The sequence below is a fragment of the Dromaius novaehollandiae genome, chromosome 7 (genome assembly GCF_036370855.1).
Source record: "Dromaius novaehollandiae isolate bDroNov1 chromosome 7, bDroNov1.hap1, whole genome shotgun sequence".
In the NCBI taxonomy this organism is placed as follows: Eukaryota; Metazoa; Chordata; class Aves; order Casuariiformes; family Dromaiidae; genus Dromaius; species Dromaius novaehollandiae.
This window is the reverse complement of record NC_088104.1, coordinates 5,077,880-5,105,560: the sequence shown is the minus strand read 5'-3', so window position 1 is coordinate 5,105,560 and position 27,681 is coordinate 5,077,880. Positions and strand designations below refer to the sequence as shown.

General features: G+C 38.6%; 1 protein-coding gene across 19 annotated transcripts in view; it reads right to left on the bottom strand.

Moving 5' to 3' along the window:
- The window catches only part of GTDC1 (glycosyltransferase like domain containing 1), a 195,537-nt gene that overhangs the window by 86,302 nt on the left and 81,554 nt on the right, over positions 1 to 27,681 (bottom strand). For all 19 annotated transcript variants that reach the window (XM_064514598.1, XM_064514601.1, XM_064514597.1 and 16 more), the window contains 2 exons: positions 10,378 to 10,545; positions 7,572 to 7,745 (listed from right to left, as the gene is read on the bottom strand). In XM_064514598.1, coding sequence (XP_064370668.1) covers positions 7,572 to 7,745; positions 10,378 to 10,545 — 342 coding nt within the window. The remainder of the gene's footprint in view (positions 1 to 7,571; positions 7,746 to 10,377; positions 10,546 to 27,681) is intronic.

Genomic DNA, 27,681 nt, shown 5'->3' with positions numbered 1-27,681 from the left:
AGAAAGATTTCTGAAAATGTTTCCTATTCTCAGTGACGAACCTCCAAAAACTTAGATACTCTTTCTTATTCCTCATCTTTTCTGCTTTTTTTTTTTTTAAGCATACTCCCTACCTCCATTTTCATTTATTACAAAAATGAAAGCACAGAATATGTAGAAAAAAGGTTCTGTCACTGCCTCATGTAGCAACTAAGAAATATGATCAATATGACTGCTGTCTTGTCTGGTAGAATTCTGTAAGCATGAAATTACTTTAAAGGAAAACAAAAAAACACTGCTTCTGTGTAATATTCATGAATTTTATAATGAAAAATATGGAATTGTTCAAATGTTGAAGGGCAGTATTTTGAAATGCAAAATTCAGTAAGCATAGAATTGCCTATAAGAAAACCAGCATCTTTCACACATGGGAAAGATAAGCCTGTGTCTTCATATGGATTTGAACAAAATTGGACACAACTGCATCACTCAATTCCCAGCTTTTAGTTTCCTGTGCCACCTCTTTCCACCTGTGTTGTAGTTGTAATCATGCAGAGTGTCAAGCACCCTCAGCTCTGAAGGACTGTCGTGAAAATGAGGGTATTTAGCACCTTGTGGGATTCTGCCCTTAATCAATAGCCCTTTTCCACTTTGAATAGAAGATAAACCAGCTTTACTTTACAAGTCTGCCATGACAATTTTAACCAATTAAACTTAAACTTCACTGAGTCTCATTACAAGGATTTGATGCAAACTTTGAAAGTACTTCATGTCTGAATCATCCTGTGTGGGGATGATATTTAACCCAATCGCAGCCTTCAGGAGAAAGACTCTACTGGGAAAGGAAAAGAGGAAGAATAAATGGAGAAATAAGCCAGGGAGGGTACAGAAAGTTCAAAAAAGAGCTTACATTTATGATGCCTTAGAATGGGTAAAATGGGATAATATTAAATAGATGATGAAAACTTTTCGTATTGCAGAAAATAATGTAAAAATATATGAAGATTTCTATTCTGAGTAAGTATAGCTGAATTACTACATTATCGATTCTTCCTAGAAGGATTAAAAATGCCATCCATATCAGCTTGTGACAAAGGTGTCATTTTCATTTCCTCTCCCATGATGGCCCTCCATTTCCAATGTCCACGCATACTACAGCAAAGAAGTCTATTCTGAGTTACAGTGACATTATTATGCATGGAAGCGCATAATAATCCAAGCCAGTCGTGCCTCTACCACCGGCTTCCTACATGAATATGCACGAATCAATTAAACCTCTGAATGCATCAATTTCCTTCTCAATGTAGTAATGATAATAATAATAGCTGCCCATTGTATAGGATACTGCATGCAATATTTTTTAATGCCTCCTAATGAAATGCGCTATTAATTATTAGAATGCGGCTTGGGTTTGAAAGCCAAGCGCAAGCATCTCGAGTTTGCATTCAGACTGACACAAGCAAAAAGCTTGAATGCTTCCAAGCACTGACTACATAAAAAGTGCGTATGAGTATTACTACGAACACTAGTCAGGAAATAAATGGGATTTAAATCAGCATCAGAACTTTCAGATCCTCCTAGCTATGCTAGAGTGCAATTTGCAGCGAAAGGGTTAATCAGATTAGATGGGAGTGGTTGTAGGCTTGGTGCCACAGGTTTTGCCCTTTGTGGCTTCTCACATCCCAGACTTGGAAAATATGAGCTGTGATACTGAGAAAGGTAAGAAGCCAGCACAGCCCCATAGTGATAAATGAGTTTGCATCATCTGTCATTAGAACTTCCTGCCAACAGGGTCATTCCCTATTAAATTACCACTTGTCAATGTTTAAAATACTGATTGATAAATGACTGTGCCAAAACTGATAACACGACAGCTTTTATTTTCTAATATTCTTGGTTACCACATTCTGCTACTTCAAGATACAGATAGAGTAGTTTTTTTCAAGTACTTTAGTGAAAGACAATTTAATCTAATACAAAACTAGCAGGTACTGTATAATGATTGGTCCTGATATACATTACATACTATTCTTCTTGCCAAAATAAACCTACTGGCGATTTAGCGATATGGGTAGATCCAAGTTTCACATTTCATCAAATGCTAGTAATCTGTTTTATCAATATAAACTGCATTTTAATGAAAAAATTCTTTTCTTCAGTACACTTCACTTTTAATGCCCCAGAGTATAATAATTCGTTCATGCTGTAGAACAAGAATGTTTTACAAGACCTTAACTCTCCAGAGAAATTTCTCTGTAAATACAAAATGCAAGTTTTATGGGAATGTGTTGTATGCAACATGAGCAGTACCCAACATAATAAAAAACTAGGTTGCGCAGAGAATTCTGCTTAAGTATCCTTGTGAGCTATTGTGAGACTAAATGGTTATTATGATAGCATTTAGTTCAATACCTATACGACAGATAAAAGAGACTCAGGAAAACTATTCTTTGTCTCTGAATAGATAAGAAGAAATTAGTTTTACGAAGTTTTGCAAAACAAATACATCCCAGCAGCCTGCTCAGCCAGGTCCTCCCTCCAGGAGGGCACCGGTAGGCTTATGCTGAGGGTGATACTGGCATATTCCACCTCTAAAACCAGCCTGGAAAGGCCACAAAAGCACACACGGAAGGAAGAGCAAAGCAAGAAAGGGTTACTCCAGCACCCGTGTTCAACACCCCGTCCTTTGCTGTAGTTGCAGCTCTCTGCCCTTAGCTTTCAGGCCTGAGCTACAGAAGGTACCAACCTTTGACCAGAGGCACCAGAACTGGAAGACTCCGTTTTACACAAGTTTTACGCCAGTATCACACTTTCTTCTCCATAGGTGTTGTGTCCCAGATCCTGCAAGCATTGCCTTGTCTCAGCATGCCAACACAACCCCCAGATTTACTTGCAGCAGGTGAGAAGCAAAGACATTCAGGGGAGTAATTTCCATCACCTGGTTCTTCAGCTGCAAGCCTCAAGGTAGGAGCAGTCTATTGGCACTAATTAAGCTAACTACCCATAAACCTCAGTGGTGGGGGTGGGAGGGGAACATGCCTACCAGACAGAGTGCAGGGCACCACGGAGATGCCTGAGCTACCACTAGAACCACTATCATTAGCACAGAGCTCCACCTAAGCCAATATATCCTATTTCACTAGAAGGCTAATGAGCTGAGAAGAGCAGTTTCTAATGCATACGGCTTCCAAGGGGCAAAGCAGCTCGCTCAAGCTCATGGGGCAGCTCTACCAAGCACTGCGCCATGCAAGGCACACGTGTCCCCAGTGCCCCCCTACAGCTTTGGGCTCTCCTGCACACAAGCCTTGTCCCCAACGGTGGCATCTGTATTTTCCCAGCACAGCAAAGCTATTGCAACTTGCTATGATTACAGAGGAAGGGGGAACCCTTAGTTATCTATAAAGAGGTTTGAAGTTCAGCACTGCAAGTCTGATCTGAATGATGAAAGTGACCTCTTTTTTATTATTATTATTACCAAAGCCAGGCATTTCCTGACAGTTGGTTTCTGTATAAGAGATACTGTCAGTGTCTCTTAAAAGCTTGCACTTTAGTCAGGAACTCCCTTGACTGGCCATAAAGTATTCTCTAAACTGCAAAATTCTGCCTCTCTTACACCATAATAATATAAAATCAAATGGTTAAAAACGCCCCGTTAACTGTATTATGCTATAAAAGCAAATTAAGAAACAACATTCTAAAACCTTTAATTCCACTTCAAAATGTGTAATGTGGATAGTACAAGATATCAACTAACAAGTCCCACTTAAAAAGAAGCTATTGTTATTTCCTACTGTAATCTTAGTCCTCTCATGCCGTCTTTTATAGTGTTCCACCTTACCCCAATGTGCATTGTCAGCTCTTAGGAACGGTACTTCCTTCTTGCTTATAACAACGTTTTCTTTTTCTACCACTTCATGATAATAGCAAAGATATACTACAATGAGAGGAACAGTAATAATAACCAAAATGTGTATTACAGTTTTCATTGCAACGAATTCCAGGGAGTATATATATAGCCTGACCCAGCTTTGCCAACTGCCGAAGTCTCAGACAGACTGAGAGAATTAGTACAAAATACCAGCAAAGAACTGCTAGGGGTGTTGCTCTCCCGGTGATGCTCACTGGCATTTGGAGATGCATGTACCAAAGACAACATCAGTAGAAAGGGGATTTTGTTCTTGGGCCCTAGTTTTTGACTGCAAAAATAAAAATATATGACATCGATAAAGACTATTTAGAGAAAAAAAATAACATACAGCATTTCATTTACATTACAATGCCAAAGAATTTGAAATGTAACAAATGACAATGTAAGGTAAGTCTGAATTACAACATATTTAATTCAAAGTGCTGTTAAGAAGCACAGTAGCACATATGGCATGTAAAATCACCTACTGTTCTACAGCCCTTGCAATACCTATGCACTACGAAGCGACAGCCTTAACTTGGCATTTTATTTGTTTGTAAGCTTAAAAGTATTGTGATATATATTTATTTCTACATAATATACTTCATCAGAATGTATAAAGCAGAGAATTTGAAGGTAAATGACAGTATTTGTCACGTGTGTGGAGCAGCGCTGGCACCACAGAGCGCACCGTGGAAGCTAGGCATCGTCGCAGCCCAAAACCAGGAGGATTACGGCAGTAAATTTCTTATTCTGCTAAAGCCTCAAATCCTTCCATCTCTTCTCCTTGCTAGATAAGGACCACGGTCTGGTTGTGTGCCTTGGGAACACCAGTGCGTGCCCTTACGACAAATCTTTATCAAAAAGAAGTATTTCATAAAACAGCATCAATAAGTTCCTCCGGGAAGTAAAAAAGTAGTGATTAGATGGCCATCTGAAACATCTAAATGCATATTATGCACACGTATAATGGTACAGCTACCAGTATTCAAAAGTAGTGCTGAGGTTACGTTCTCTAACGCACCAAAATGTATCAGTCCATCGTTATCCCTTCACTCTTACGCGATCATTTATCATGCTGATTGTGCTATTCTATATACTAATCATCTACGGTAATTACACTAAAAGGTAAACACATTACAGGATTAACTCATGTGACATGCTCCTTTATTACACTGTTTTGATCAAGGGTTAGATGTATTTATTTTTATTTTGCCCTAAAATGACAATATTAATGTAAAATAATCTTTAGAACTATCACCATCTTATCAGTGAGGATGCTTTTTTGGTCAGATCACCTCCTTCCTACATCCAAATAAAAATTGCATTTAAGACACAAACACACCCTTAGACATTCACACACGAAATAAAAGAGGTCAAAGTAAAGAAGAAAATCACCCTGGTTATTTTGCCTTCAGAATTTTTAAATATTTTCCCAACATCTCAGCAAAATTATGCATTTTAAAAAGACTGCAGGCATTGAAATGATTGTCAGTCATGCAAATAATCACTTACTTACACTGTATGAGTTTGGTTTGGATAAAGCAAATTACCATTTGAAAATAACTTGAAAAACACTCTGGGCTAAGAGCTTGCTTTATAAATTTTAGCTTGGCCACAATTTTTCTTAACCTTTTTCTCCTCAATCTCCATTCAGTCACTACAGTAATACAGCCTAAACTAATAAACAGCATTCAAGTGCCACAGATGCATTCGACATTATTTAAAACATGATCTTGTAAAGAAATAGTAAATACTGGATGCAGCTGAAGGTCAAAAACCAAAGAACTTCAGAGTTATGCAAAAGCAATCCTTTCCTGTGCTTCCCTTTATTCTGTTATGACATTGCTTTTTGTCTAAAAACCAGAACTTAATGTCTAGAGCTAGCATTTGAATAAAATTTATATTAGAAATAATAGAGCTGATATTAATGTGTGTTTCTAATTACTGTGCTGACAAAGTTGTATGGTCACAAGCTATGCTTCAGAACATCCTAGTTTTGTCCATCTGCCATGGAAAATAGCTTTTAGATATAATTTCAAGTGCAACAACTACAATAAAAATGTGAAAGGTGTCATGCTTTGTAAGAGGAGATTTAACACAAAAGCAGGACATTAAGAAAAACATATGGTAAGATGAGATCTTCTCACTTTATCAGTTTTGAGAGGAGACTATTGAGCAGTTCAATCACCTTCTGCTTTGGGCAAAGGGTTCAGACGAAGGCCCGCTGCACACACCAACGGCACAGGACCAGTCTGCATGGGCAGAATCGGTCTCATTTGACCCCATCTGCCAAGGCTGACAAGTCCAAAAGACCTCCATTAACGTAAGATGGTATTATCACACCTTCATCTCTAAAATTAGGCTTTGGCCGTATGACTAAGGTATTTGAGACAATACAAGACCCTTTTATCATAGCTCAATATCACTGTAAGCATTCACAGCATTTGCTCACTCTTTAAAAAACAGGGTTTAAGAAGTAACAGCAGATCCTCAAAGATGCACTGGTACCGACCTCCACTGCAACCCAAGGAGCACCTGAGTACCACTGGAGGATTTTAACCCATTTGCCAAAAACACCGATTTAAAGGCTTAGTTTTAGACATTGATTTTTAAATGATTTGCAACTGTGCTTTAGAATATCATGTTTTTCAAGTTCCTTAAGTGCAAACATTGCAATGTAAACATCGAGAGAGTGCATGACCTTAACCCCCGTACTAGAAAACTGTCTGCCTAGAACTACTGCAAATGTACATTCGGTCTTTGAAATAAATTGTAACTACAGGCTGGTCAGGGACCAAAACTTACCATCATATCAAAAGCCAGACTCCTGCAGAGTCATTACACTGCCTTCTATCCTTATTTGAGCAAAAAAATGCACCAGGCATCATGTTGTTTTTAAGAGTATAATCAAATTGCAGAATCATACTATGTCTATTCAGTATTGGTCCCACTGAAGCAAAGTTCCTGTTCAGTGGGAGGAGAGCTCCTTATAATAGGAGAAACAATTGTGCCAGGTTTAATCAAAAGTGAAAAGGATCTAGCGAATGTTCCCTTTGAGCCACATAACCCACTGCTAATTTCAAGATGGGCTCTGAAACAAGGGCAATAAAAAACGTCCTTCAGAGTAACTGAAGAAGACTGAAGAGCAACTGCAACTGCAGCTAATGCCAAAATATGCAAGTCTGCTCTATGCTACTGAAATGCTTTTCACCTACCTGGAAGGCAATAAAATAAGAGGTAGCGGAGGGAGGAGGGAATAAAATCCCACTACAACATACCAAGGGAAATATAGCTTCTTGACTACAGACTTATCACTTTTACTATTCTCTAGAATTTCTTTCTCCTCCTTGACCTCCTCTGTAGAAACAAATATACAGAGCTCAGGAATAGTCATCATTTTACAAACTAAAACAAGCTGGGAAATTATTCTCGCTGAACTACATAATTTTGTATGACATGAACTGACCAAGGACATGCTTGGCAAAACCACTCATGCCAGTGCTGGTGAATCAGCATCCACCCGAATAGCCTGTGATTACAGAAATCAATTTATCAATCGCTTGATTTTGGCATGTTATCAGGTCTTTAATTAACAATGCTTTAACTGAATGGTTAAAACTCCACAATAAACAGGTAGTTTTGACAGACTGGAGACAACTTATGAAATGGAAAACATACTGACCTGCTCACATCAGGAAATTTGACTGGAAAATAAAGAACTTGGCACTTTGGTCTGATTATTTTTTCCAAATCCTTAGGTCTGTGGTCAGGAATCAGCTTCATAAATTTTCCAATAGATGTAAGAAATGATTCCATATTAAAAGCAGAGTTGAACACAATGACATCAGCAACCAAACTGCAAAAAGTGGTTAAGGTTAATGAAACTTACTGCTAGGAAAAAAGAACAACAAAAAAAAAGATTGACTGAGTGTATCAGATATTAGAGAATATTAGAGAAATGGTATGTTATTACTTATTTTTTTAACCTACACATACATAATCTCAATTAAAAGTACATTTACTAAGCATAAAATATAAAATATAGCATACAGCATCAGGAAAACTTGAAAAATAATTTGGTATATTAACATGATGTTTGGTTCCTTAGTGCGACGTTTTAAAATCAACAAGATCAATAATTTTAAGATGTGGTTAATGATCATTTAGGTATTATCTCTCCACTGAGGTTCTCGGCCTGGAGAAACGAAAAGCTATCGAAAGACTGAAATATCGGGAAGTTTATGCAGGAAGTGCTGACACAACCGTAGCTGTGCTGGCAAACATGCAATGCTCGAGCAGAGGGAAGAAATGCTTTATGGCTAGTTGGTTTTCTCAATATGTTATATATTGTAATACAGACCTATGGGTCATAAGATACATTGAGGACACGTGTTCATAAGTCACTGGGCTGGTGAAAAGTATATTTGAGGTGAGAGGCTGTCATTCATCCTCACTGCGTCTCACCGCTGTCTGGTCAAGAAAGAAAACTGACACTGCTCACAAAAGCAGCAGGAGTCAGCAGGAAAGGCAAAAAGGCATTAGAGAGAGAAAGAATCCTTTTCAAGTAGGCTATGGGAGTTGAAATGTTTTCTGAAATCCCACACTCTCCCCCACCCATGATTTTTAACCCTGCGCTTCCCTCAAATCTCCCCCAACGATCCAGACACCTCTTCTGAACCGCCTCACACATGACACAAGACACAACACGAGACCTGCGCTTCTTTTGCTGCTCTTTGACATTTAGCAAAGGCTCCAAACATTTTCATCTCTGCTTGTCCTGTACATCAAGCCTCATCTCTCCAACTCTTTTTTCCTAGAGGCTCAGCATTACGCTGGCGGACTAGAAAAATCCTGTCATCATACCTGCCTGAGCGGTCGGGAGCAAAGGCATTTCAGTCATTGCTAAATGTGAGTTTATTACCAGCATGCCATAAACCCTTCAGAGCCATTAAGAAGAAAATTTCTCTTTCTTAATGATTCAAAACACCAACCTGAAGATTCATAGTGCTCCACTTTCAATTGTCTCCAAAACCTCTAAGCAAAACTGGGACGATGTATTTTCATATTTCTAGCATTTCTAACAGATTTAGAAGATGGAAAGATTCAGCAAGAAACCCTGAAACAGTAAAAGGTTCAGAAAATCTTCAGAAACTATAAAGAAGAAAAGAAAGTAGGCAGCTTGTTTCATTGTCTTTGCAAATGTTCACTAGGTAGTTAGGAGCAATACAGAGGAGATGTCTTCTATTTGCTATTACAAATGTGATTTCTGCAGCAACAAAAATGAAAGATTAATATTATATAATTACATAGAGAAGCTATTGGAGGCTGAAGGAGACAGAACCAAGCATCTATAGTGGTCTTTTTCTTTCAGGTAAAAGAAAATAATTTTTCATTTAAAAATGCATGTCTTGAGGATTAATGTCAGCTCACAAGAGAGGAACTCGTGTTCCAAAATATAACTGCCATGAGAAAGCAAAACATATATAGGAAAATATTCCTTGCCTTAGTACCAAAGAGCACGGTATTTTTATGTCAGTAAATCTGAAGATGGCTGCTACCATTTTCAAAAGATTTTTCATTATATTTGCACATCATTGCTACTTAGTGACTGAAACATCTTGCAAATGTAGTGGCAAAAGCAGCTACAGTGTTCAGAGTATACAAAGATTATTATTTGAGAAATTTGAATATCAACTGGCTTATACTTTAAAGATGCAAAAGCTTAACATATACTTAAAGAGACTCAATCCATATTCGTAATAATTCTCCTAATAACAGATAGGTGAGAAAGATCACGCAAATGAATTTATTTCAATTCAAAACAACTCAGTTCTGCTGTTTCACTTAGGTTTGCACAGCATCTAACCACAAAGCTTTTCCATGTTGTTGTTATTAACTTCTTTCATTAACTTAGATTCAAGAAATGCATTTGTTCTTAGTAACAATAAAGGACACAGCCTTTAAAATGTCTGGGTATTTTAGCACTGCACAATCTCTGAATACTAGATGAAAGAAATATAAGGATTTATCTGGTATGTTTACTGCCCTCTCTTCTCAAGAAAAGTGCTGCAGTACATTTTAATTTCTGTTTATTTCCCTAAAAACCTCTATATAATTTCAGTTGGATGCAGTAAAAGCTATGGCTAGGCAACAGCTGATGAGCTGCAGCTTTGCTACGTGGATGCGAGACCCAGCGTCTCGCTCGTTATGGCTAAGACATAGGTCAAAATTTGCACAGCTAACAGGTATACTGCGGTCGCCCGAATGTAGTGCGAGCGGACTTTATGTACTCATCTCGATTTACGGTGAAAGTGGATTGTCTCTGCCTGTTTATGCCAAAGCACTTCTATCCGCATCTGTTTGGGACGGTGCCTGTTTGCTACGCGGCCATCATTTCACCAGAGGAGGACTCCTCCGGCGTACGGCGCTGGGAGTTTGTGCGTGAAAGGAGACCTCAAGCCCCACGCAAATGCACGAGAAACACCTACCAGGAAAGAATCTGGTTGTATCCGTACTGAAAATCCCTTTCCTGGCTTTTCTGGACAGGATACGCCAACTGGTTCTCGTGGAAGTAGAGGACCTTTTTCAATTTGCCAAGGTCAGGCCGCAGGGCCACGAGTTCAGCCAGGTTCAGCACGGAGCTGGCGAAGAGGACCCTAGGAAACAAGGAGAGCAGTGTTCGCCGGGCGCGGGCATGCGCGCGAGGGCCACCCGCCGCCCCTCTCCTCCCCGACTCCCCCCCCCAAGAAAAACATAACCCCTATAGGGACACATCAATAGCTGAGCCTTAATACCATGTAGCAGCGCTCGAAGTTTTGATCTCTTAAAACGCGGCTGCTAAGAACTCGACTAGAAAAGCCCCGAATCTCATTGGTCTGCTCAGCTCAGTTACAGAGAGATGCAAAATAAAAAAGCTGGATGGATTTTATTGAAAAAGGCAAGAAAAGCTGTATCTGAAGGACAAATGGAACAAAGATAAGGCTGACTAGGGAATACTTTGCTTGCCAGTTTCATTACACTTTACTTCTTTATGCAACCAACTACTGAAATTCAATATATGAGCGCGAATGGCACATGTTCATGTTATGACATAAACCCTTTTGATTTATGCAGTACACTTATCTAGCATGGTCGTTTTGTTTCTCCTTTTTCTTTTTCTATGCTTTATTTTCTCATTTTTATTAGGTATCTTCTACAATGAAAGGTTGTCCGTATCCCTGCACCCCAGTATTGCCATACCGCTCCTGCTATCCCACAGTCCGCAGCGTTGCACGCATCCTGCAGCGCGATAAAGCGGGCACAAACAACGCTAACGAGCCGGTATCTTAACCCTGTATAACTTACTCGACTATCAGACAATGAATGCATTTAAACGTGTGATCTGAAATCTTGACCCCACTGAAAGCAGTGGCAAATATCCCAGCATTTCACCAAAACTATGCAGCTCTCCGCTGTCCTCTGGCTAGCACCGCTTTCATTCGGAAACAACGGAGGACTGCAGAGCTGTAGACAATTTGTGTTATAAATTTCTCAGCACGAGGGATAAAAATATTGAGAACAGGTATTTATTGCACATAAAACATTAAGCCTTAATAAATTACTTTTCGGCATAGCATGTTTCTGCCCATTTTTCTTTTTGCTTTGGTTTTTTTTTTTTTCTATCCACCATTTTAATAGTACAGATTCAGAATTTGATGCATGAAAGGTTTATTTCTCTTAAAATCTTTTCAATTTTTCCTGTTTTTATAAGGACTTAGCATTCAACAATACCACCAAACTGACATCACTGATGTTATAAACTGATTCTGGTTGTCAACCTTAAAACTTGCCTGTTGCCCAAAATAATCATACAAATGGTTATTTACAACAAATACTAGTAACTATGATGACCGTATTTATGGTTATGGCAACATTTTTGGATAATCTGCATCTCTAGAACTAGCACTTCCTAGAGAACAGATCCTCGATCCATCTTCACCAACCCGAGCCAACACTACCCTTCCAAAAGGCTTACAAAAGAAAGATAGGAATGTTTTTCCCTTGTTCATCAAATATTTGCTCTTCTAAAGGGACTGCCAGATAGAAGTCCAACTAAGACATGAGCACTGGTTCATTACGAGCCATACAGAGATCAAGAAATATATTTATGTATACCAACACGTACGTGTCATGAGGAGTAACGACCTCTGGGCCCCACAACAACCTGGATGCCAGAGTCAGACTGAAGGCAGGAAAGCTCCCTCCAAACAATATAATATTCTTACTCAGAGAAGTTTAGAAATGAGAGAATAAGGAAGAGAAAAATACAAATGGGAGAAAAAGAACGACAAATGTTACAATACCAAGATTAAATGGTTACCTGGCTAAATTCAGGATATTTCTGGATTGTGCCACATTTTATTCTTTCCTTTTTCTTCCTCCATTAAACTTATTTTTAGACAACTTTTCTTTTTCTACAATGAGCTATGCAGCAAATTGAATTGATGTGGAATACTGTCTATAAACTTGGTTGCATTTGAATGAAGAAAGGAAAAAAAAATAAATGGCACATTGGGATTGAAAACACGGGGAAGCAGCACAGCGCGAGACACAGAAGCAAGAGTGGAAAGAGGACACAGTGGGGGTGTCAAGGCTAACATTACTGCCGGAGAGGAAAGGGCAACGGGGAGCACGACGAGAAATGAGATCCAAGATTCAAGCGTGGACAAAGCCGTGCAGTGCTGAAATATCTGCACTTACTGTGATGGACAAAGCAGTAACTAGTAGAGGAATACAAAAAAAGCTAAGTTATATCCAGAGGAAAGGAAAATCATTTTTGCAGTAGTGGTTGGGGGAAACTGAAGGAATATATCACCGTCGTTAGGGAGAGCTAGAGGCTGCCTTCTAACAAGGCAAGCAAGGACACGAACCTGGAAAGCCGCAAAGAGGTAGACCTGAAGTTTCTACATTGGAAATGGGGAGTGATAAGACTCAATTAACAAGCAGATCACTTATCACTGCCCAGCTCATAAATAAACCAGTGTCAAGAGAAAATTGTTATAATTACTAGCAAAATTTAGATTTAGGACCTCCAATGACATTGCTTATGTTTCTCATTGCAAAATATAGAGTTAAATTCATCATAGCATTACAAAATACCTTTTCCGATTCCCTTGCATGACTTCACAGCGCTCCTATAGTTTAATCCAACAAATATGATATGCACTTAAATACCTTTGTTTCTAGACTGGCATAAAAGCTGTTAACTCCCAGCAATAACTGATTGCTTAGGCCTCATGAGCTTAAATAACACCTGACAGTACGAGTCACTGCGAACATGCCCACAGAGAAGTCGCGTACGTGGCTAATGGACTCACGCAGGGCACTGGAGGATATGCCAGAGTGTATTGCCACTTAACACCTATTACAAGGGGAAGAAGGCAAAGTTTATTATAATGTAACGTGCGACATAAATATATGTCAGTTGTCATTCTACGTGACATCAACTTTCATTTTACCTCGGGTTATTATTTAAGTAATAAATCCTAACAAGGTGAGCTTTATCATCCCACCGAGTGTATCCGGGAGGTAGAGACACAAGGTGATAGCAAGAACGCTCGAAACATGATAATTCCTGACAGCTGCTGCTTGAGCACAAGTTAAATTGAACAGTTTATCTCAGCATAAAGATGTTATAAGGTTTTATGTTTAATTTAAAAAAATTAACATAAAACCCAGAGAAAGCAGAGTTAGGCAATCTTTCACAAACATGACATACTACAATCACTGTATAAGCTGGATTAGTACTTATTACCATGCTACTAGAGAATTAAGCTGTTTTTAGACCACCAAAGAGCTTTAAATTGCAACTTTTGTCTCTGTAAGAGAAACCTATATTTAAAACGTCTGCTAAATTCAAATTAACAGCTACATCATTAGCTTACCATCTCACAAAAACCACATTTAAACTGCTATTATAGTATCCTTATCTAGACCCATCAGCACTACGACACATAATATATAGAGTACCCTTCAATAAATATATGGTGCAAATTATCAAAAAACCCGAGTTGAAGGTCACATTTCTAAAGCGACTGCCCTAGCTGTTCTCACCAAACATCCCCAAGTGTTTTTGTGGGTTGCAGATGACCTTCCTCCATAAGCCAGAGCCATCGCACGTGCAGTAGCACCATTGCTTTGGAGATCGGCCAAATTGCAGTGCCACTAAGCTTGTGCTTAATTTGAATCTCTTAGAAGTCCTCCTGACTTCTGTGGAACTACTTATGTGTATTAAGTTAAGCATGTGCTTAATTCATACTAATATTCATGGGAACCAAGTTGATCACGTTTGCAGATCCAGAGCTGTGATGTGCACACGGGATAATCTGACCTTTGCTACGTCTTTCATGTTATTGTATTCCAAAAGACTAGAAAGCAGTAAAATAGAAAAGACTTTTTTTTTTTTTAATTACCAGCAGACAAAATAACAAACTGATACAGGTTTCCATTTACGTCAAGTAAAGTATAAAAGTAATGGTGCTAAAATATTTTCCCTTTATAAATCTTCTCTGTATCACAATTATGATTTACTCTTGTATGAAACTGCCCCAAACCTTTCAATTACATTCTCATGCAACTTAACTAAAAACACATTTTGCCACTCCCGTGGGAGACCACACAGCATCTACGGAGGGACTGAACCCCCCGATTCCCAAGTTCACAGCACAAGGGGAGTTCAGAGCAGCACCCGATCGTACTGGATGCTCCCACGGGTGTTGTGGAAGCGTGGTCAGCACCGAGACACCCGATGGACTCGTTGCCTTGGGCAGACCTAGGACCCCGCAGCAGCACGACCTCCCCTGCAGTGCCCATGACATTTAAGTCCATAAATCTCCATTGCAAAATAACTACATTCATAGTAAACTGAGCTTATGATTGAAGATTTGGGAGTCCAGAAATATCTATATATCTCTAACATATGTATCTATATCTTAATTTGTCACATGCTGTATTTTGAGCAAGCAGAGTGGTGCCTCCTTCAACCTCTGCAAACACACAGAGCAGGGAAAGGACACAAAGTGCGGCCAGAACCGCATTCACCCTCAGAAACCCTCAGGGGTTAAAAGCCAGCTCTTCTTGGTACCTTCAGGCTCCCTCAAGGCTTTGCTTCCTCTGTCTTTCCCACTGACATAAAGCTTCCTCCACTTGCACCCACCAATTTGGACAATTCCAACGATTAGGTTTTACGTTCTCTATTCAAATATAACACTCATTGTATGTTACATTACAACAGCATTGTCAATCATGAAAAGTTAAACAAATCAGTCCTTCTTCTTTATTATTGCATGCATTTTTACCTGATCAACTTGTAAAAGTTTCATTTTTACTGCTATACTGAGAATACACAAATTGCAATCAGATATAAAATGTTTTTCCATTTCCCAATAAACAATACATGACTCTGAATTTCTGAACAATAATAAATACTAATAAATGATAATATATGACAATAATTCAGTATAATAAATAATAAATTAACCCTAATTTCTTTCTGAGATGGAATATACAAATGTCAAAAATGCTTATAGAAATTTTAATATATATCTCATAAATTAAGAGGTTTTTTTACATAGAATATGATTTGAAGTGTTTACGGAAATAACTAAGTCTTACTATTTTAACAACCTTTATTTTCCAGAACAAATCACAAGGGTTGTCATCCCTTTCATCTTAATTAGGCCATGTGTTTGTCTTATTTATTTGTTATGTACTTTCATAAACGCTTACAAATATTAATTGTAAAGAAAAATATTTTTTCCTCTTGCTGTAATTACTATATGTACATATGAATACACAAGTGATAAATATTTATGGCTGCTACTAGTTCAATAGTTTTGGATTTGGGGTTGTCTTATTTACTAAAATACAATACAAATGCATGGTTTGTTTCAAACTCACAATGCCAATTTGCTTTGATATTTTTATTTTTAAAAAATCTCCTTCTTCCTTCCTTTTATATTATTTTTGAGTACAGTGGAAATTTTCATTCCCAGTGTGCTAGACCTCAGGTACATTTTTGAAAAGACTTTGTTGCCTAGAATTCAAAGTTGGTTCCCCCTTCTCCACGTATATCAAATCCCAAACAAAACTCATACCTATCTGCACAAACATCTGCTATTTCGCATGCAGGGAGTAGAAGGGGGCTGCATTTCCAGCAGCATTACTGCATCTCCCAATCTCTCCCTCTTTTCTCTCAACACGACACATATATTTTTAGATCTTTATTATGACCATGGGTGGAATATTTGGAGACTTGCAGTCTCGACCTACTGATCCTACTGCTGTTATTCAGCAAGACCAGAATTGGGCTGAAGCTGAATATTATCAATTACCTCACCTTTAAAATATTCAAGAGGTTACATGAATGAGTTAAGTATTTCACTTTTAAATTATTTGCATTCTCTCTAAATTCCTTCCTTTCCCCAGGAATTTTTATCTCACCTAGCTGATCAGAAGAGTTGCATGCAGTCAACCTCTGGAGTCATGCTGGAGCACCGTCCTCAGAACCCGATTTCTGGACACAGCCCTGGCCGATGCAAACCAACGCACCTATACCCATGCCAGTTGTTAAGATCTGGCCTTAAACGTTTATCACCATTTTCTAACACCTATAAACTCAAGAGACACTGAAAAGGATTTGAAAGCAGTTAATCAAAAAACTTCTTTAATATCAAGAAGTAAGCTTGAAATAAATTTGCCTTTTTTTTTTTTTTTTTTTTTTTTTTTTTTTAAGGTAATAGCACTGAAGCTTCCTGAATTTTATGAAGTGTGCGGTAGTATTTTTCCCCCCTGATTTGTAATTAAATTTGGCTTCAATTAATTACTGACAGATGCACGTTTTTCCTTTAATGGCCAGATTGTTCACCATGGGCTGCATCGGCCTCTCTGCTTCCACGAGGAAAGAGGTCGAGGCCCAGCAGCTCTAGCTGTGGTGATGGGGGGAAGGAGAGAGCCACAAATCCACATCACCTTCCTCTTCCAGATTTCGCACACCGCCAACAGCAAATAGTGAATTCAAGGCATCTTATTAAAGCAGAACATAATATGAGCAAATTGGACTATCCCGACACCAAAAAGCAGCCACTGGTGGGTGGCTTATGAGATATACGGACTAACCCTGGTCAGATATGTGCCGTGACAGAGCAAGAAAAAGACCCTTGGTACACAGTTTCTGAAGACAAGTGATCCACCAAGTGTTAACACACAAGATGAGGAGTGATTTAAAGCAAAAAGCTTTTTTTTAGGGGGCAAAGGCTTGTAAAATTGATGTTTCAAATTAATAACCAACTGTTAATTAAATAACATTTAATTAAGATTAAATGTGTTTTTTTAATTCTCCAGATTCACGTCAGTGCGTGTCGTCTCTGTGCAACTCTGTGGGAGAAACAAACTCGCCAAAAGACTAGCATGAAACATGCAGCATGCTCAAGAGGTGGTACCGGTATAGAAGAGTCCTAAGACCATATAGAACAATACTACTATTTATAGCAAAAGTGAACAACAAACTTTGCGGACTGTTACTTCACACCATCTTCTACTTGTTGAAGGTGGTTTGAATCTGCAGACTTAATTAGAAGATGATTTTTCCCATCCTTATTTGTAATGAGTCCATTAGAAACCCACAAATTTAGATTTTTCGTAGTATTATACAACCAGTGCGCATTAGTTATCTACAGCACACAGTGTATACGTACCCTATGCGCAGTGCAGAGTGCCCGTGCACACAGACTTTACTCCCTCATGTTACAAAGATAACACCGCGAAATGGCAACACCAAGCAATGACTAAACCGCAGAACGGGAACGAAGCAACTGCATTGCCGTTTTCTTCATGCAGGCCATATGATTTCCATCCGGGAAGCTGCCAAGTAACCGAGGGAGTCGACTGATCATTTCCAAGCATCTGAGACGCAATATCCTGAGCACCTAGAAAGGGGAAACTCTAAACCTTCCTTTCTCTTTCACATGAGATAAGCAAAAAGGAGCATTTTTCTCGCTGAACTTTGCGGTGTTTATATACTGCAGGACTTGTGCCAGCTTCAAGGCATGACATTTTTTTCCTTGGTGGATGAGGCAGCTAGCTAAAAGGATAATTGTGTGTCCTGGGTGATGCCTAGTATTAAACGTGTGGGAGGACAAGCTTGCTTCTGAGTGCCCCTCCACGGCCATGGCAGAGCGGGTACGTTCAGCTCGGTCCCAGCTCGGACCGCTTGTGAGCCACCGCTACTGCTGAACAAAAGTCCATATTAATAGCTGGAAAGCAAGGAGGCCCTTCTACAAAGGTTTAAATGAAACAAGTTGTTTCTGTGAAGCAAGGTGGTCAATCCCCCACTTGTTTGCACACGTCTGAGGAGAGTGCAGCAGAGATTACTTAAAACAAACAACACTGGACTTTTCACTGAAGATGCAAACAGCAAAATTCCCAGAGACGGCAATGGGAAAGGGAACCCTCTATGCCAATAAAAGCAGAATTCAAGGACTTAAGCACTCTTACGAGGAGTAAGTTCCTCTCCTTTTTCTTTCTTTGCCCTGTGGCATGTAGGAATTGACTGACCTGAAGCCAAAAGAGCTGATAAATATAGTGGCTCCTTAAAGGTGGAACAACAGCTTCTCTGCCAAGGACTGAAATGTGCCAGCTCGACTCCAGGATGACACAGAAGACAGTCAACGTAATGGATATATGGACTTCGCTACGCGTAAGACTGACTTATCCCGATGAAGGGGGAGCAAACAGACTGCAGTGTAAGCAGACCCACCAAAAGTAGTGAGAGTTTTAAGAAAAGGTTTAAATGAATAGATGCTCTAATCAGCTCAGAGTGCGTGACTGAAGGCTAAAAGAAAACAACGGCTGATTTTCCTTTATTTTCCTTTAAATAAAGTTTTGGCAAACTCAAAACTCTCATCATCTCCCAGTTTATTACCCAGATTTATACCTTTTACGTCTTTAAATGGAAGACCTGTTCACTCTGCATAATCACAGAGGAGATGGGCAGGGTCTCAGCAGAGCGCTTAGCAGTTTTACATTTCAAGTGCCCCCAAAATCCTGTTGTCCAAATATTTCAGACTGCTGCACATTTTGTACATTACTTACACACTTTGATATCTCAACACTTTTTTTTTTGTTTTCTACAAATTTGAAGACTGTTGCTAAATGGAACTTAGTTTTCTTAGCAAATGAATGTTGCATTTTTTCTAACAGTTCAGATTTCACCTCAGTCAGTCTATAAACATCAAGTCCTTTTAAAAATGTTTTTATGGAAGCTGACTCTCTTGTAGCTCATTTTCACAAAAATTTCCACTGCAGACTATCAACCCTACAAGACATAACCACTGCATAAGACTGGGGAACTTAGAAAAAGCAGGATTCTTCCCAGAAAACTAATACAGTCCTCGAAAAAACTCAGACTGTCATAAAACCTGAGCAGCTGGCAACTCTGTCACCATGAAGTATCCATATGGAAGACCGAGATGTGTCAAACTACCCAAAACGAGTTTGGATAGTGCAGAAGATGGAATAAATAATTCAGTATCTTCAACACTTTCAACAGCAGGTAGTAGATATGCTACCTGCTCCTACAACGTGCCAAAATGTAACATGCGAGTGAGAGCGAGGGAAAGAGAGTGAGTGTCTCCAAACTGTTTTCATGAGGATATTTTGCTCGAGGAAGTTCTCTTTTTAGAGGCATATGATCCGTATCAGATGTTTGTCAGGAGCAGGCAGCACTGCAGAACATTAGGAATAACTTAGTGATTTTAATATATATTCACAAAGTGTACACTCCTGCAAATATATTTCAATATATTTTTGAGTATATCTTAATCAAATATGTCATAAAAAACATCAGGAAAATGCAAAGGTGTGTTTATCCCAATAGCCCTTCACATATATACAATATCTGTTGCTACAGTACAGTGACGGCTTTTTTGCCTTAATAAAAGCTGAGCAGACTATTCAATGTGATCAGTTGAGGCTGCCATCAGAACCACAATTTAAATGTTTCTGGTCTGTGTTCATGCAATGCTTCAACTCTAAAACTATATATTTTGCAGTGTCAATCTTCTTCCTTCTCTTCTTATGAGAAACAGCCACACAGTAAGTTAATCTATTAATGTACATTATTTATCTTTACAGAAGATAAAGCCACACTAGCCACAGTTCTGTTCTCTAATTGAGAAACTAAAATAAGACCATATAATGTTTAATAGTCTCCAGACCCAAGTATCGTAAAAACCTAAATAAAAACAGTGCCATCAGAAGATGGTCTGGGTCAAAACCAAATATCACGACTGTTTTCAAACATCACTATGGGACCAACTAGAGACTCGCTGTCCCCAAATGGTCGTGAGCACCTGCAGCAGCTCTTCCCGCGCACTCAAAGCCCCCCTCCAGCGATTCCTACACCCCGAAGCTGATGCTCAGCCACCGAGCCCACGAAAAAATGAGGGTGCAGGAGAATCCCACCCACCAGCTGATACAAGCTGACGAAGCCCCGAGGCCGTCATCAACCCGCACTTAACCAAGGACGTGGGGACAGTAAGTATAATATTCAAAAGTATATCAATAAGGAAAATTACAGTCTACATCTATTAAACATTATTTTCAGCCACTTTTTTTACTAGATAATTTTTGAACTTGGTAGAGCCCATGTTCACTGCCAGATTTGAATGACCACACCAAAGTGGCCGAATGAGCTGAGATTTCAAAAAAGTGAGACAAATACTCTTCTAAATTTAAAAGCTGCCAAACATATTTCAAACTTCCAGAAAAGTAATTGTTTTGCCTGTTCTGAATTAAGCTTTAAGTGCCGTAAGAATGATTTCTCTACAAACATTTCTATCAGAGATGAGAAAGGGGAGCTTTTGGATGGCGTGTAACCCCTCAGCCATACATTTCTTAAATAAAACCTCCAACATGCATGGCACATACCATAAGCAGATTTATTTCTATTTACGTAACATGATTTTAAATGTAATCTCTATTGATGCGCTATAGTTTTATTTCACGTGTTATCATAACAGACCTTTATGATGCCATTAGCAAAAGAAGCAAACCAACTTACTTTTTGGTTAAAACAGAAAATTAAAATCATAAAAATACTGCAGGTAAGCTGTCTTCACAGCCCTTCGGGCAGATGGGCAATGGCAGCAATGCCCAAGACCAGAATGCCTCAAGGGATCTCCAAAAGCAGCCCTGGAGCAAGCCAACCGCACCCCAAACATTGGAACATTTTGAGATTTTTCCTGCTCAGAAAAACAATAAATTAGTAAAAAGTGATAGTCTAATCTACTAATAATGCTTTTAGGCTTCCAAATATTTTACAAAGTACCTTTTCCCAACTCCTCAGGTGCAACTACGGTATCTTTAAACTTCTGAATTCACCCTACCAATAAAGAAGGCATTCAGTGCTGAAAGCGCTGAAGTTCCCCATTAATACCCGAAAAATTCTGCTGTTGAAGTCATACGTAACAAAGCTGGAAGAAAATACCAGATGCTTTCTAATCATTAAGAAACTGAGGCCAAATCTCGCTTATCAAGAGCCATAAAGAGAATCGATGCCGCAGCAAGTACTCGGGCTCCCAAGGCAGAGGTTAAGATAAGAGAAAGTCAGGGTCTGTTGGCTTAATCAATTCAGGTATTACCACGTCAGTCTGTCTACATTTACGGACCCGGATTGCCACAGCACCTGGCAGACTCTCTGAAATAAAATGTTATCTTCATGAGACCATAGCAATTCAGCATTTTCAGATATATTTTCATGCATATAAAGGATATGTATGAACACGTTTCTGTATACATATACATACACAGACATACGCACATATATACACATACATACATGTATTTTCTGTGCTTCTATCAAATTCCACAATATTACTGTGAAGCACTATATTCTAAATTAAGCTATTTAAACTGTGGCCAGAAGAATTGTTGACAACAGCTAATTTGTTATTGGGAAAAGATCATGCATCTCTCCACCACAGAAAGCTAAAAATCTGTTCGGGGTGTCTGGTCGACAAGCTTTCATATCTGCAAAAACGGAACGACGTGAAACATTTTTGGTCAAGGTCTCCAAATAACACAGTTTTTCCAGCGATGCCTTTGGACTGCATGTACAACCTTTCAGGGGCTCTTGAAAAGGAAATTTTCTTCAAGCTGTTTGTCAAGATGACTGGAGATATCTTTGGAAAGTAGTTAAAAAAATAGTTCTGGACTATTGGTAGCTATAGACTCATATGGGATTAATTTTCTGTATATATCTCTACACATTGTTGGAAGAAACAAATTAACTTTAAAAATCAAAGATCTTTATACAGCCTTGTGCTCTTAGGTACAGATATTTAAGTAATCTCTACTTCCTGACAAACACTGAAATGGATATTAAATTTAATTAAATTATTGTAGACACAAGTAGTAAAATTTCTTTTCTGCTTTCTCTGTTAGCTCCTGTATCTTGGTACTTCTCACAGTGGCAGGGTGCAAAGGATAATTCGGTATTAGCTGTGATTTGAATGCCTTCTTCATGCTTGCAATACCGATTAAAAGGCGGTGGGTGTGCTCAACGCATCCCACCAACACACCCCTAAAGAGATGATTCGAGGAACTGGCTCAGAAAAGCACTATTGACCACTCCTAGCACCTGGTGATGATTTCGGGATGCCGTCCATGCACTCACCTTTTTCTCAAAAAGAAACAAACAAACCAACCACCCACAGAAGAACTTCATCATTCCAGCTAAACCCCCAAAACCCCACTGGCCTGTATTTACACACCCAGCCTGTAGGTGCTCAGTATGAAGGGAGCGACCCAAGGCTGCAGAAACCTTGAGAAAGGGTACCCCAAAAAAAGAAAGCTTGGTAAAACCTGCCCCTCTTCTTCGGAGGGAGGAGCTGTGGATGGAGGTGAAGGGCAAGCAGCAAACTAGCCACTGAAGGGCAACAGCTCTTCCTTTGCTCCTTCTTACCCCATCCTCGGATTAATCGCCATCAGCATTGATAGAAACAAGCACACAAAACCTCTCCAAGGCGGCACAGGACACTCTTCAAAGGATATCAAGCCAAAATCGGATCCATGAGCAATCACATATGAATGGGACCGCGGGGTCCGGAGCTCCCTCATGGCGGCTCTCCTCCTTTTGAGGGCTGCTTTTGTGATGAAGAACTAAGTAAGATTACATACAGACAGTTCAAGATAGACATTGCCTGGACTGTGCTACATTATTTGAATGAATCTCAACTTATACAGTCCTTATTTCCTTTTTTTTTTTTTTTTTTTTTTTTGCTATTTTGATGCTTTAAAAAAAAAAAACACTCATAAGAAATAACTCTCATTCTAAGCAAAAAAAGCCACCCCTGTCTAACATTAACACCAATACGTAACGGTGTCTTTAAAAACATGCCATCTGCCTGCTTTTCGTTGCAAGCCTGACCTGAAAAACGCGTACAACGCTACGAGCGATCTGGACCCACCACCCTGCCCGGGCCGTAGCGGCGTCTTTGCATGGCTGCATCATGGGGCGAAGCCAAAACCCGGAGAAAGCCTCGGGCTCCCGCAGCCACCCTGGCTGCTGCCCACCCTCCACCACGCTCAGGAGTTTGCCCTCTTACGTGGGAAAATGCCCTTTTATCTTCCATTTATTTTCATTTTTTTACCTGAAAGGGAGAGAAGAGTTAGGCTTTTGCATACCACACACGCCAACCGTACTTTTAAGAGCGCGTGAGAACGTGGTCTATTTTCATCGATAGGAACGCATACCTGAATTTCTACAAAATAACAATTCTGCCCTTCTGAGTATGGCATATATTTAACGTAACGTTCATCTCTACATGTTCTCACTGTTTAAGAACTCGGAGCAGGTGTTATTAATAAAATAAATTTATTTTTGAAAAGGATGCTATTCTATAAGCTTTGAAGCTCACACATAGCCTAACTTAACCCAGCTTTGGCTCATCTGGTCTTTAAATGACTTCTTTCATGTGGTCAGCCCACGAGCCATACGTACTGCTGCTCAATCACGCCACTGTACATCGTCAGCGCGAGGCCGATTTGCATGATTTGCATTTCCTGTACCGTTCGAGCTTCAATGAGCTCGGAGCACCACGTACAAAAGAAACCACCGCCAAGTAATGCAAAGATTTTAGTTAAACCAGATGAGACTATTTCAGTCGGGCTGCCAATAATAAAAAAAAAAAAGTCTCTGGGATATCCTGTTAAATAAGGATTTATTCGTAGGGAATCTGAAACTTACATGAAGAGCTACGTTTGAAATATAAAAGTTGTATGAATTCCTTAATAAATCTGGCCTAGCAGAAAATAATGCAATGAAAATAATATTTTTCTTACTGTTCCTAAGGTTTTGGCACCACATTATGTTACTAATTTATTTATTTAAGAGTACATAAGTGGGTTCTGACTACATTAATTTTCCTACCATATAAAATTAAATGTAATTAAACTGAATCCACTGATTGCTAGTTAAGTTTCTCCCTATGAAGAATTCCTTTATTTTATCACAAATGATCAATAAAAGCTGTTGGACAAATAACTGTGATAGAAACAGCATTACAGTGGGCTCAATGAATAAGTACTAAAGTGGAAAAAAATGTACCAGAACCTAGTCGTCATGAAAAACAGAGACAGATGGGGAGACAGACCTATATGATGCTACAAATAGATGAATATCTTGTAAGGATTTCAACAAATGTTATAAGACCTAGTAAAAAATTTTAAAAACTACAGATTTGATTGTGGTGCTGTATTTAAGTTCACCTGAAATCCAAACTGTAATATAATCATTAAATATATTATTGAAGTTAAAAGTTAAAAAAAAAAAACTGTAAGTCCCTTTAAAGGCATTAATTGTCCCATTATTTTGTACAAACCACTACAAAAAAAAAAAAAAAAAAAAAAAAAGATTCCAAAAGTTTGCTTTAATAACTACTTCAAGGAACCTGAGTGAAGTGTACCCCTTCCCCAACTTAAAATCTGAAGGTGTGCATGCAAACTTCGTATCCAATATTGTATTTTACAGCAAGTCCCCTCTTTAAAACAGTCAATAAATTCAATTGCTAGAAAGACTGCTATACAATAGTACGTTGCTACAATTCACTGCATCTTCTCAGTTAAATGGGATATACAGTGGCAGCCTGAGACATTCAGCTAATGCACTGAAGGAATCTGCATATGGTCATGCTCAGTAAAGCAGCTTTGGAAACAATAGCAATGGGACTTTACTGAGCAGATTCATTTTTAGAAAATTAAGAAGTTGTGTCTTCATATTTCTACATTAGTCAAATGTAACCAAATTTAACAACTGGTATAAACTGTTACTGAAAGGTTAAATTCTGTCCTGAATACAACAATTCTATTTATTCCATTGTTGCCTGTAAATACACAGTCAAGAGCAGTGTTTAATCATAATATGCATATTCTAAATAGTAACTGTAAAATTTAGTAATAGGAATAGCTACCATATTATAAATGCATTTTGTCATTTTTTGCAGTTAGAGCTCTCTTATATAATACTATTATTTAAAGGTCAACTAATTTTATTACAGAAAAAACCAATAACCTGTATTAATTTTTAGGCTCCTGAGCTTATCAGCATGTCAGCCAAATAAATATTACAATGAAGGAAGATGCAACATAAACCAGGCTGTCAAATATAGCCTTTACTGTGTGAGTAAAAAACCCGTATTTGCAATAGAAAAAAAAAGGTCGTTAGAAATTTAATGTTTTTTGCTCTGGAAATTGCAAAAGTGCACACAGACAGCTTTTCTAAAGCTAGTCTGCAGAGCCTCCCCCATGCTCCAAGATGCTGAGACCGTCTAATGAGGTGCTAAGTCTACTACTACTCCAGCACAATTGATAACACCAAATGTTATGCAGCACCCTTTTTTGGTCATTTCCCAAATTTACAAGACACACACAATATTGGAGAATGTAACTAATAATTTTGATTAAAAACTTTTCTGCTGTGCCTAATCTAATACAATGAACAACATGAAAATATCAAAGTTAAACACATTATTTATTAATATTTTACTTGCATGACATGTAACGTACGAAAACGTTGCACACTATATAAAACGATTCAAGAAGATCTGCTGTTTTCTTAAGGATTTCTGTTTTACATAAGTAGATTAAAATGCAGCATTATTCATTATCAGCCTTCCTAGCACACTGGTTTTGGTTAGTTTGTTCCTAAGAAACATTACTACATTTGAAACTAAAAATAGAACACTATTTTTAGCTCTTTAATCACATGAGGAAAAGAAAGAGTTTGTATCAGTCTTCTTTAATTTACAAGATAATTCCATAATGCACTCGGTGCATATATCAACAAAATCGCTGGCACACGACCTTTAGGCGCGCACAACGTGAGGCTGCGCGCCTGCCGCAGCCGGAGCTAAATGTGTTTTAAAAGATCCCAGCAACAATAGTCTTGTGACTAAATAAGAAACAGAAGCAGAAGCCATGAGCCAAACAGATACCTATCGGTTTCCTTGAGCTTAATCTGATTAAAACATGGCTCTCAAAAATGCTAAATAGAATGCCACGTCAGAGAGCAGGCATATGATAAAAATAGTCCATGACAGGAAATCATTATTAAACCAGCATTACTAGTGTATCTGTTATGGAAATTTCCCTGTAATTTTTCAAGGTTTCCCCTCGTGCTTTTCTTGAGTTGCCTGTTATACTTTTTTTTTTCTCTTCAATGATGTGCAAGTTTGAGATGTACAAAGAAAATTATCACTGCAATTTTCCAACTATACCCTGCTCCATACCATCTCAACTATGTCATACATCATCTTGTCATTCACTTTAACAAGAAATCTCATAATATTCATGGGCAGAAAATAATCCAAAATGGGCAAGTGCCAGTATGGCAAAAACACATTCATATGTCATGACAGTAAAAATCTTAAATTCAATTACTTTCGCAATGACAGCATCTTCAAATTTTTAAGGTGGAAAAAAGTTTCTAGGAGAAGCTGTTAGGAATGACACAAGAGCTTTTCTGGAGTCCACCAACCAAAATCAGAAAAGCAAAACTTTTGATAATATACTATCCCAGGATCAACACTAATGTTTTAAAAAGCTTATGGAGGTAAAATAAAATCCAGCACCCTGAAAAAAACTACTATTACTATTCACGTTACAAATGTCTTCTGGATTACCGTGCCTTTAGAGCACTCCCTAAAGCACAACCCAGACCTGCAGCATGTTGTCCCGTGTTTAGTTACAAAGTCCAGAAAAAGCTTTGACCAAAAAAAATTGTCTAAACAAATAAAAGAAAAACTTCTACAAGAGGCTAACTTCAATTAATAAAATCTATTTTGGCATATAGAAGAGACTTCAACACGCTTTAACAACCACACCCAAAAAATCTTGGTTTCTTTTTTAAATGTCATTGGTGTGGAAAAAGTAAAAAATATTTTTAAAAATCCATCAAATTATCTTTTCATTGGAAACAGGCATTTAATCTTCAGTGCTGACTCAGGTTTCCCTGAAGGAAAGCCCTGCTAGGTCGGACCGTTAACGCAGCAGGTCACGCAGCGCCGTTCCCGCGGGTCCACGCTTCCTTCCGGAGGTGACCAGTTCACGGAGCAACGTCCCCACCAACGTGAACTATTACTCAGACGCTGGCAAGTTTTTAAATGTTAGAGTCTAACCCATGACTAAGAGTTATTTGCCACTGGCATATCGTAAGACAAACACATGATACGGGGAGAAACAAAGAGGAGGGAGGACCA